The 13,042-nt window shown below is 40.3% G+C and overlaps 2 protein-coding genes across 2 annotated transcripts; one reads left to right on the forward strand and one right to left on the reverse strand.

Annotated features, from left to right (window-relative positions):
- On the reverse strand, positions 1,928 to 4,884 carry LOC109822437 (endonuclease 1). The gene is made up of 9 exons (XM_020388630.1): positions 4,725 to 4,884; positions 4,082 to 4,262; positions 3,868 to 3,975; positions 3,728 to 3,783; positions 3,524 to 3,607; positions 3,154 to 3,249; positions 2,986 to 3,050; positions 2,714 to 2,787; positions 1,928 to 2,296 (listed from the first exon to the last, which is right to left on the reverse strand). The coding sequence occupies exons 1-9, from the start codon at positions 4,827 to 4,829 to the stop codon at positions 2,166 to 2,168; spliced, it is 900 nt and encodes a 299-aa protein (XP_020244219.1). The 5' UTR covers positions 4,830 to 4,884; the 3' UTR covers positions 1,928 to 2,165.
- On the forward strand, positions 11,897 to 12,670 carry LOC109821666. Its single transcript, XM_020387835.1, has one exon. The coding sequence runs from the start codon at positions 11,897 to 11,899 to the stop codon at positions 12,668 to 12,670; it is 774 nt and encodes a 257-aa protein (XP_020243424.1).

Consider the following 13,042-nt stretch of genomic DNA (forward strand, 5'->3'; position numbering starts at 1 on the left):
AATTAAGGTTCCCTTCTTCAACTGGAAACGATAAAGTCTCCTCTTCAAATGCAAGCGGTTCTCAACACTCTTTATCAAATACTTGCTTTCGAGAATCTTCCAAATCTTCTTTGCAGAAGTCACATTCATCACATCATATTTTAGATCTTGAGTCAAACAAGACCTAATCACACCACACGCCGTTCGATTCATCTTCTTCCAAACATTCTCTTCAATGTCATCTGGCTTGCCATCTAACTTCAAGGTATCTTCCAAATTCTGCGCGTTCAGCGCATCCAAAACCTTACATCTCCATAATCCAAAGTTGTTTGTGCCATTAAACTTCTCCACATCTATCTTCATAGAGTGGATATTCAAACTTTGAATGGTCTTCGCGCCCGAAGCACCACCATCGACACCTGAAGCACCTTCTTTCCCCGACATCTTTCTTAATGCACCAACGAACGAAGAATAGATCCAAAACTGAAAAGATAATCTTTACCAAAACATCTCACATTTATCACCAAACAAAGCCCTAGACGAGCTTTCAAATCGATCTACTACTCCAAATAGCCCAAATGTAGCCCAAAATCTGATACCACTTGTTGTGCACAACGGAAATTTCGGCAGAGTTTCTGGTGCACAATAAGAGAGAAAGATCAATAAGAATTCCCGTCTCACCAAGGAAACAAGAATCTGAAGCGAATATCTCAACAAAGTGAGATATCGGCTCTTCCTCTCATCAGTTCTAGGACTGACTTATCGAGTGATCCTAAAAACTATTACAATGATCACAAACACAAACAAACCAATTTTACGTGGTTCGATAAACTACCTACGTCCACGGGGCAAGGGGGGGGGAGATTTACTATTAGAAGGGAAAGAATACAACTAGGGTTTACAATCTCACAACCTAAACCCTCTCACAAACTTTTAGATCCCTCACACAAATACTCTCTCAAAGGCACAAAAGGACTCCACACAAGAAATCTCCTCTGCTGAAAAATACCTACAGCCTAAAAAAACTCCTTTTCAGCCTCTGCTCTTGCGCGTCTGCAGCCGCCAATCAGTTTCTTTTGCCTGCCGTCAAAACTCCATTGCACTTGCACAAAACCAAAAAAACCCTAGAAACCAATGTGTATTTATAAGCTTCTATCGGGTCTTCGGGTGGGCATTCTTTTGTCCGCTGGATCTTCATCTCTTTATGCGGTTTGTGGGCCATCCAGGAAACGAAAAAAAAAGTCTGCTTCTCATCCGTTCACACTTCGTTGCGTGCAACGAATAACTTCGTTGCGTCCAGTGAACAAAAGAACAGAAGTTGGGCTCGTGTTCCCACTTCGTTCACAGCCCCCTCACACACGTGTTCACAAGTTGGAGCTAAGAAGTTTCATCCTTCAAATATGGGGTAATTAATATTTGAAGAGAAATTGAGGGCAGCCCTGTGATAATCTGGAAATATAAAGGACTCAGAAAGAGGAGAGAGAGAGAGACGCGTGTTTTTGGGACCTGCAGGAACGAATGGCCGGGGATGGTCGTAATAGAAGGGAAGACTTTGATGGTATTATGTATTTGTACTTCTTCTTTTTCTTTTTCTTTTTCAACATATATATTTATATTTAAAAATTTTGGTTATTCTTATTTTTTTAAAAGTTTACTTAATTCTAGGTGTCTTTTTTACTATGGTCTATGAGTTACAGTTACTTATCACTTCTATTTTATTAGCCCATACATCTCAAGCTAGCTTTTTTCCCATGAAGTTGTGCCTTTTTCCATTAATTTTTAATTCTTCTGAAACAAGTGATAATCAAATTAAGTTACTCGAGAGAGGACTTGTAATTTTTTTTTTGTAATTAATTAGCTTTTACTATCAATATAAAAAAATTTGTGTCCACTTACAAGGCAATCAATCCATCCCCAAAAAGTTACCGTAAACGATTCAAAAGCAACAAATATCCAACTATTTCAGACTATGTACCTAGCATATATACTCTAATGAATAAATATACAACATTTTACATTTTACAGAAACAACATTAATATACAAGTATACAACATAGAATTTATCTGAAAGACTGGAACTTTGTTTTGTTACTGTCATTGACAAAGAATTCTTTTTCTACACTTCCTTGCACAAATTTTACGAAGGCAATATAATCCCACATTTCAGTGGCAAATAATTCCTAACTTTAGGTTGGTGCCATTAGTTCATGACGATGGCTATGTTCACCAAGAACTTTGTTCAGAATCATGGCTAACCTCACTCCACCTTGAGCAACCCTTTTCATGACAATGGGCATCCGAGAATTGAAGTATTCATCTGAATATATATGATAATAAGAAAGATACATCATATTTTTGTTTTAATAAAAATTAAAAAAATATATAGTCAATTTTCCTACATATAACAAGCACTGATCCTGTACTTAATTATAAAATTAGTCCTTTTTACATAAAGAAACACTTGTCAAATGAAGTACTTAATCTGAATAAACAAGTTTGCTTTTTGAGGAAAATAAACATGTTTTTTGAGAAAAATAAACAACTTTTGTTTATGATAGAAAATATATTTACAATGCATTTTCATCTAAAAACTGCATATTAGTGAATAAAATGTATCAATTTTTCTTAATAAATATCAATAATATAAAAAGAATATAGTTGCAATTCTTTTTTCCTGGTATAAAAATAGTATAGTTGCGATTCTTTTTTCCGGACTACTACATATTTAACCTACCTGAGAGAGTTTCTCCTTGTGCAACTCCGTGATAACCCCATTTACATGCTAAATTTATGCTCTCTGAAGCCCATCTATTCAATGAGGAAACACGTAAAGTAAGAACTGGTAATAATACCAATAGATCCGCTAATTTCTCCAGGAAAAAGTAAAAGCTTAATTACAATAAGCAATAGGCACCTTGATAATAACCATGAGATGCCATAAAATAATCATTATAAAACCTATGAAAAACTATTATGTCAAGCTTCTAAACAATCTAAAACACTCACTTTTTTGGGCAAGAGAGAAAATCATCACAATCTTCCCAAGATGAAGTATCATCAGACCAAATCCCCTGAATTAGAATAAAATATTACAAATTACAGAAATATTAAGTGTCTTAATTTGGACAAATATAACCTTTGATTATGAAAATGCAAACGATAGATGTTGCTTACTTTGGTGATGTTTCTCTGCAAGTCTTGTTGAAAGGCATCCATGTCCTTCTCATAATAATCTGCCAATGCAGTAAGGATAATCTCCCTATCCCAGACCTGTTACAATAATGACAATTCGTCGGATCAGTCAACGAAAATAAAATCAAATTGGATAAATAATATAATATAAATTTTAGGCCCTTCTACATATTACGAATGAATAGTATGCCTATATATACTTAAGGACTAAATTAATTGTACATAACAACCTAAGTATCTGTTGTCAGCCATGCTAATTAAGCGAGACAAATTCAGGAAATTTCCTATGATTTATAAATTTCAGGAGGATTTTGTCAAAAATTGAATTATTTTCTTTCTTCTTGAGACTTACATGGTGAAGATTGGACTTATGCCTAAACCAACGCAAATTTATAGTGTTTCCCCCTTCATCACTTGTGAATCCGACATGCATGGGCTGCGATAAAAAAAAATATGTTACACGCTAGAAAAAAGCGGAACAACAAAAATAAATAAATAAATAATAAACAATGAAAAACATAGAGAGCATTCTGTCAGAAAAAATTGTTCACATTACCTGATGAATATCTCCCATGAAATGTGATAAAAATAGCAGGGACTCAGTCAGATTATCTGTATATAACACCAATTACATACACAGTATTACTATCTAAAAATAGAAATGTATAAACGCATCAATGCAAAGTTTGTACCCACATCGGCGATCAGAGGTCCCTTCTTTATAGTGCATCAATTGTGTAGTGAAGTTACTAACTGCACCGGCAACACACATGTCCTCCAATCCTTTAGGATCATGACAATCCCCTAATTAAAATATTTGTTTGACATAAGCAAATTTATTTGCAAATATATCTCATGTACTAATAGAAGAATTAAGTAATAAAGGTAGCTATAAAATTTGAGAAATTACTCATGTAATCAAAGGAGCAAGAATCGTCTGGGGTGTCAATGAAATGGAGAGGACTAGTCCATCTGTACTTGTACCAATGTCGTATTTGATCAGGCCAAGTGCATAATGCTGATAAATCTCCACTGACATAGTGAGGGAGCAGATTTTGAACTGTTTCTGCTGCTTCAGGCTTCAATAAATCCTAAGTTGCAAATGAAAATTTTGATGATACGATCACTAATCTTAATAAGAAGAAACTGAAATGGCTTATGCGTACTTTTGAGTGCCTAATCTTATAATATGAAAGTTTAATTGCAGATACACCCACGCTCCGTACTATGAGGATATGTTCATGTGAGAATCACATGGTGATAATTATCTTTTGCCTCCGGATTAACTAAAAAAAGGCTTAATTGTCCCTAAATTCAGGAAAAAATAGTAAATCATCTGAATAATAAATTAATTTGCAGGATATAAGTGGCTACACCTCATAAAACAGTTGTGGGTATATGCGATTAATCGTCTTAAAAAATTTTCGGTGTGACATAATTTTTTGCTCTACCATGACAAGATTCAAACTAAGAGTCCATGAAATCTCCTTGAAAAAAAAATACAACATCTGGTTTCTTTGCATAGCTGCTTGGGATTAAGCCTAAACTTTTACCTGAGCAATTCGGCAGGTCATTATGTGTCCCTCTTTACTCCATGATTGAACTCGTAGAGGATCTGAAACCAGAATTAAACCGAGTAATATTGCTAAAAACCTCATGGCTCTGTCCCTTGTTCCTCGCCTCTTGCTCTGTTGCTCATATACACGTATAAGAGTGTTCTTTGAGTGCAAGGCTTTACTGCCAGATAGGAGCTTATAGTTAGCTGCTCATACAAGCAAATGCCATTGTGGATTCCGGAATAAACAAAGGCATCTTTTGAAGCAGATAAAGAGATCATTTGGTTCACTGTAGTTGAAGGAGTTACGACTGAAGTTGCAGCTGAAACGTTTTTTCAGTTAAACGCGATTTGCCGCGACTAATTAATACGTGAAGATGCAACAATAGCTGCAAAAAGGTCTCCAGGTGCAGTTGATGACTTATGCAGATTTGGGCATAAAACTACATTTTATTTTTTTAAGCTGTAAATGAAAAAATTGCAATTGCAGTTGCAGTTAGATCCAGAGAGATCAAGTTCAAAATCTAATATCATAAAGAGAATATTTTTGCAACAACGTTTATACTTACAAATTACAGAATTTTAAAACTGAATCAAGCAACTATAACCACAAGCGCATTCAACAATAAATAAAGGTTAACTTCTTTTTTCCCCTCCCTTTTGCATAAAAAAGGAAGATGATGTTGTAAGTTAGGGGAAGATAAAGAGTGACGTGAAAGACTCGTGAACCAAAGCTTGGTGGTTTATGTTGTCGGAGGGTTGGATGGTGACAATTGCTCTTCATAATGAAACCTTGTGTCCATTGATTCCATGTGTTTCTTCTTTATTTAGGGTGTAGAGAAAGGTCATATTCATACGCAAGCAACATCCATTTGTGTAAGCAATAGGGAAAAGAACATTCATCCAAGGGCTTCTGATAATGAAATATCAAAGACGCATTCCATGGCAAGTCTAAATAAAAAGGGATTCAGATCCTCTTCACTGTCAAGAAAGTCAAGAAAGTAGTGGCGGAACCACTATATGTTGTGCGCAGCGAAAATTTCGACAGCACCTCCGGTGCGTAAGGTGCACAACAAGAGATTAGATCACAACGGAAAGCTAACTCACAACAACGGACTCAACCCACAACAAGTCGAGAACCCGAACGAGAGTCCAAATAATCTCACCCCCATCAACTAATCCAAACCGGCTTCCACAACAAGTCGAGAACCCGAACGAGAGTCCAAATAATCTCACCCCCATCAACTAATCCAAACCGGCTGCATCGTAAAGACTGCATCAACATCAACTAATCCAAACCGGCTGCATCGTAAAGACTGCCTACGTATCCTCTTGCCCAAGGAATCAAGCCAAACGTAGTTCACCCAATGGCCTTGAAAGGCCTCAACACCGAAGAATATTCAAAAGTTCCAAACAATGACCAAACTTAACACCTTTAACAACTTTGGTCAACATATCTGCAGGGTTGTCCTTCGTGTGGATCTTCTCCAACATGACGTCTCCTTCATCCAAAACATCACGAACAAAATGGAATCTGACATCGATATGCTTCGTGCGTGCATGATAAACCTGGTTCTTCGCCAAATAGATAGCTGACATGCTATCACAATATACCCGAAGGGTCTCCTGTGCAATCCCCAAGTTCTCCAATAATCCCTGCAACCACAAAGCCTCCTTCACAGCTTCAGTCAACGCCATATACTCTGCCTCTATAGTGGAGATAGCCACTGTAGACTGAAGTGTGCATCTCTAACATACCGGTGCTCCTGCTAGTGTAAACACATATCCGCTAGTAGACCGACGCTTGTCCAGATCCCCGCATAATCAGAATCCGCGTAACCAATACAATCCTGTCCGTTCTTCTCATTCTTCTGAAATACCAAACCAACATCCACAGTACCTTTGATATACCGTAGAATCCACTTCACGGCCTCCCAATGACTCTGCCCGGGGTCGTGCATGTACCTAGATACCATGCTCACGGCCTGTGACAAATCTGGCCTTATACACATCATCGCATACATCAAGCTACCCACAACATTGGCATATGGAACTTTGGACATGTATTCACGGTCTTCAACTGAAACAGGTGACATCTTAGTTGATAGCTTAAAGTGGGAAGCTAATGGAGTACTCACCGCCTTGGCATTACCATCATAATTGAATTTCTTCAGTATCTTCTGCAAGTAACTCATCTGTGTCAACTTCAACCTCCCCTTCACCCTGTCTCTCTCGATCTCCATACCCAATATCTTCTTTGCTTCTCCAAGATCCTTCATCTCAAATTCGGATGACAGCTCCTTTTTCAACTTTCTAATAGCCGAAGTATTCCTGGAAGCTATGAGCATATCGTCAACATATAACAACAAATAGATATACTCACCATTCTGTAACTTGTGCATATAAACACACGGGTCATATGGGCTCCTCGTATACCCTCGGCCAATCATAAAGCCGTCGAATCTCTTGTACCATTATCGCGGCGATTGCTTCAATCCGTAAAGAGACTTCTTCAGCTTGCATACCAATTCTTCCTTTCCTGCAGCTTTGAACCCCATAGGTCGTGTCATGTAGATCTCTTCTTCTAAATCTCCATGTAGAAAGGCTGTTTTAACATCCATCTGGACCAAATCTAAATCCATCTGTGCCACCAATGCCAATAAAATACGAATCGACGAATGCTTCACAACAGGTGAAAATACGTCGTTGTAATCAACGCCCTCTAACTGTGCATATCCCTTGGCAACCAATCTGGCTTTGAATCTAATTTCCCCAATAGAAGATCCCTCTTTCTTTGCATACACCCACTTGCATCCAATAGCCTTCTTTCCTTTCGGTAGCTTTGCAAGTTCCCAAGTGTCGTTCTTATGAAGAGACTGCATCTCTTCCTCCATAGCTTCCCTCCACCTAATCGAATCAGAGCTTGACTCTGCTTCGTTGAATGTAGAAGGAACTAAATCATCAACGACTTCTGCTGATAAAGCATATGCAATTATGACATCGTCATATCTAGCTGGCCGACGAATATTTCTGTGTGGTCTATTAGCTACAATGGACTCCTGAACATGACCCTGTTCCTGAGTCCCAACATCCACTGTATCCTCTAAATGCCCGACTGTCATCTCATCTCTTTCCAGTGTCACCTCTGTAGGAGCCTCAATGAATACAATGCTATCTGGAGTGAGTGGAGTCACATCATCCTCCACCTGTTGCGATATCCCAACTGTCTTGTCTTCCTCCACCTGCTGAGGAACTTGAGGCTTCATCATGTACGCCTCGTCAAATGTGACATCCCTGCTAATAACTATCTTCTTGTCTTGTGGATCCCATAACTTGAAGCATTTAACTCCATCTCTAAATCCCACAAAGACTGCTTTCCTCGCCCTCGGATTTAATTTACCATCACTGACATGGTAATAAGCAGGACACCCAAATATCCGAAGCGACTCATAGTCACTAGCTACCGAACCAGACCAACGCTCCAACGGAGTCTTTCCCTGTATCGCAGTGCACGACAACCTATTCACGAGATGGCTCACATAAACCAACGCTTTGGCCCAAAATGATCTTGACAATCCACTCTGTGTCATCATACATCGTACCTTTTCCAGCAAGGTACGGTTCAACCTTTCAGCCACCCTGTTCTGTTGCGGTGTCTCACGTACTGTGAAGTATCGTCTAATGCCATGATCCTAGCAAAACTGCAAAAATGGATCACTCTTATACTCTCCACCGTTATCTGAACGTAGAGTCTTCACCTTTCTACCTGTCTGCAGTTTCACTTTCTTTTTCCACTCCACAAAAATATCCAGGACCTGATGTTTATGCTTCATCGGGTATACCCAATTCCTCCTGGAATAATCATCAATGAAAGTGACAAAATAGTTGGCCCCACCAAGTGATGTGTGCTTGGAAGGGCCCCAAACATCTGTGTGAATGTAGTCCAATATACCTTGGGTATTGTGAATAGCGGTGCCGAATTTCACTCTTGTCTTCTTCCCAAGTATGCAATGTTCACACAACTCCATCTTGCAGGTCTTTGCACCCTTCAATAGCCCCTACTTCGTCAATACCTGCAGGGACTTATCACCAGTGTGTCCTAATCTCATATGCCATAAGCTGGTAGTATCTTCCTCTGTGGTAATCGAAGCTGCCAGACCCCCTGTTACTGTCTTGCCTTTTAAGTAGTAAAGGTTGTTTTTCCTGACACCTCGCATCACCACCATGGACCCCTTTGTGACCTTCAGAGTCGCATTCTCCAAGATCACCTTATAGCCAGCTGTCTCCAAAGTTCTAAGTGAAATGATATTCTTCATCAATTGAGGAACGAATCTCACTTCCATCAACTCCCGAGTTACCCCGTCACACATCCGGATCGGTACTGTACCAATACCACCAATAGAGGATACGTGATCATTACCCATGAGCACGACATCCCCTCTTTCCAACTCCTCAAAGCTGGAAAACCAATCCCTCCTAGGGCAAATATGGTATGTAGTACCAGAATCCATCATCCACTACGTAGAGTCAGCATAACAAACTGACGGTAATACAGAGCAAGAATAGCCAGAAGAATCCGTATCTGAATTGTCATCACTAGCCTTGACAACATTCACTTTCGAAGCTTGTACAACTTTCCCTTTATTCTTCCCGGCTTTGTCTTTCAACTTTGGGCAGTCGTTCTTCCAATGTCCTTCTTCTTTACAAAAGCGACATTGGTTCTTACCAACACTCTTATGGCCACCTTTATTCCTCGATTTTGAGCGGTTGAACTAGCGACGGTTTGGATCACGGCCTCGAACTGCTAATGCATCTCCCGATGCCTTCTCGGAGGGTTCGCCATCACTCTTCCTCAACTCATAATTCACCAAAGCTGAGGTCACCTCCTTGTAGCTAACCGTAGTTCTTCCATTTATCATAGTGAGAACAAACGTACCAAAATCATCCTCCGGTAACGAACACAATAGTAGCATCACCTTGTCTTCATCCACAACCATGATATCTACATTCGCCATATCCGAAATTAGCTTCGTGAAGTTGTTAACATGCTCCCGAATGGAAACGCCCATCTTCATCTTGAATTGGTAAAACCTCTTCTTCAAGTAAAGCCGATTCTCAATGCTCTTCGTCAGATACTTCTCATTGAGTGTTTCCCACATTCTCTTCGCCGACGTCTCGTTCATTACGTCATAAATAAGATCCGGCGTCAAGCATGACCGAATAACTCCACAAGCCCTACTATTCATTTTCTTCCAAACCTTGTCCTCCATATTAGCGGGTTTCTCTTGTAACTCAAGAATCTCTTCCAAATTTTGTGTATCTAAGGCGTCCATCACCTGACACCTCCACAAACCAAAATTGATCTTGCCGTCGAACTTTGGAACATCAATTTTTGTATTATTGATGCTCAGACTCTGTATCACCTTCGAAAGAGATGATCCCGATGTGCTTCCTTCTCCCATGTTGTCGATCTAATTCTTCAGATAGGAATCCTTCACTGAATCTTTCGAACAAGCTCCTAAATCCAACCCGGAGCTCTGATACCACTTGTTGTGCGCAGCGAAAATTTCGGCAGAACCTCCGGTGCGTAAGGTGCACAACAAGAGATTAGATCACAATGGAATTCTCGTTTCTCAAAGGAAACAAGAACCAAAAGCCAGATATCTCATCAAAGTGAGATATCAGCTCTTCCTCTCGTCAGCTCTAGGACTACGCGTCGAGGGATCCTACAAGCTATTACAAATCACGGCAAAAACACAACTTTTACGTGGTTCGACAAATAACCTACGTCCACGGGGCAAGGAGGGGGAAATCTACTATTAGAGGGAGAGATACAACTAGGGTTTACAATCACTCAATTTAAACCCTCAAACAAACTCTCAGATCCCTCACAATATCTCTCTACAAAAGCAAAAGAGGACCGCACACAATCACTCCTGCCAAAAAATAAATCACCGCACGAAGCCGCAGCCAAGGAAGAAAAACAATCGTTTTTTCTTCTTCTTTGCGTTTGCTTCTGCCCACTCCGTAGCCGCAAAACCCCAGCCGCTCCTTTACTCCTTGTTTTTCCCAAAAACCTAGGAGGAAACATGTTATTATATATATGAGCAATTGATCGGGTAGGCCTGACCATGTTTTTGTTCACCAAAAAACATTCGCGTCTGCTGGCATTCGTGTGGCCCCCACACGTTTTTGTTCACGTGAACTCTGTTTGCCACGTTCACACTATTGCGCGCCTATGCGGAAGCGAGCTCGCACATTGAACGAATCTGTGATCACGGGAGAAGAGAACCAACCACACATGAGCACAATTCAATCCAAATACGAAAAATCAAACCAAACATAGAAATATACGTGGTTCAGCAATTTGCCTACGTCCACGGGTAGAAGATGAGGAGATTCCACTAAATCAATGAGAGTACAAAGTGTTACAATCTCACAAAATCACTCAAATAAACTCTAAGAGCAAGTCCAACAAGCTCCCAGTTGGGAGTCCTAGTCAGCAATCTCTCAAGAGCTCTCAAGCATTTTGGTATAAAAAATTATAAAAATAGGCCTTGGGAGCATCTCCTTATTTTATGGAGCTCCAACAAACTCCTAGTTAGGAGCTCCAACAATATCAAAAAAACCCCTCTTCTATTTTAATATTTTACCCATTACTTTTAATTATATTTAAACCTCTTGTATTTTATTTCTAACCGTTGGATACGGCCTTCGAGGGAGCGCACACGGTCTTCGAGGTAACCCACGGTCTTCGAGGGAGCGCACACGGTCTTCGAGGTAACTCGCGGTCTTCGAGGGAACGCACACGGTCTTCGAGGTAGCTCGCGATCTTCGAGGTTAGGTACGAACTTCGAGGTATCACAAACTTTGACCGTCAACCGACTGATTCCTATAAAATTCGATGCCTTCTCACCTCAACCCATCGTCTCCCAGAACAAAATGTCTAGCTCATCTAGCTCTAGCGATGATGAAATGATGAAGACGTTCTTTCTTATGGGAGCTGCTGTCGTCGAGGAAGAAGAACAAGGGAAAGATTCAACTTCAGTTCAATACAAAAGACGTATCGTGTTCCACTGATACCGACTGGAAGGCCACAATCGGTTGTTCCAAGATTATTTTGCTGACACACCAACATATCCTCTTCATTATTTTCGTCGAAGATTCAGAATGGCGCGTTCGTTATTCCTTCGAATCCACGACGCTGTCGTCGAACATGACAAGTACTTCGTCCAAAAGAGGAATGGTGCTGGACAGTTAGGACTATCTAGTCTTCAAAAGATTACTGCAGCTCTGCGGATGCTCGCATATGGAGCATCCGCTGACGCCGTTGACGACTACGTTCGGATCGGTAAAAGTACGTCGCTTGAGAGCGTGAAGAGGTTCGTTCGATCGATTATCAACATCTTTGGAGAGGAATACCTTCGTGCACCGACTAATGAAGACGTTGCACGCCTGCTCGAGGAAGGCTCACAACAGGGTTTTCCTGGTATGCTTGGGAGCATCGACTGCATGCACTGGGTATGGAAGAACTGTCCAACCGCCTGGCAAGGTATGTATACTGGGCATTTTCATGAACCTACAATTATTTTGGAGGCCGTAGCTAGCAAAGATCTTTGGATATGGCATGCCTTCTTTGGACTGCCGGGGTCTCACAATGACCTCAACGTGCTACATCGTTCTCCGGTTTTCGCACAACTTGCGGAGGGAAGAGCTTCACCGTGCAACTATACTGTTAATGGCCACGAGTACAATATGGGATACTATCTCGCCGACGGGATTTACTCAGAGTGGTCCATATTAGTGAAGACTATTCCAGCACCGCGAGGAAACAAGCATAAATACTTTGCTCAACAACAAGAGAGCGCAAGAAAAGATGTTGAGAGAGCTTTTGGCGTGTTGCAAGTTCGATTTGCGATTGTTCGTGGACCAGGACGTTTCTAGCAACCTAGTGTGCTGAAAGACATCATGACAGCTTGCATCATAATGCATAACATGATCGTTGAATATGAACGAGATTGTCAATTGGACAACAACTTCGACTTTAATGATTCGATACCAGTCGTTGAACCTTCTCATATGCAGACGGTGCCTCTAACTGAGTTCATCCAAAATCATCATCGGATCAGGAACACGCAAACAAACAAATCACTAAAGAATGATTTGATCGAGCATCTGTGGCAGCTCAAGGGATCCATCGACGAGGATTAAATTTCTTTATGTCTAATGTAATTTCAGCAAAGAAGTTCGAGTTGTTGTACTACGCCAATTTTCTTTTCAATGAAGTAGTTGTTTTCATTAAATGCCAAAATTTTC

The sequence above is a fragment of the Asparagus officinalis genome, chromosome 8 (genome assembly GCF_001876935.1).
Source record: "Asparagus officinalis chromosome 8, Aspof.V1, whole genome shotgun sequence".
NCBI classification, from domain to species: Eukaryota; Viridiplantae; Streptophyta; class Magnoliopsida; order Asparagales; family Asparagaceae; genus Asparagus; species Asparagus officinalis.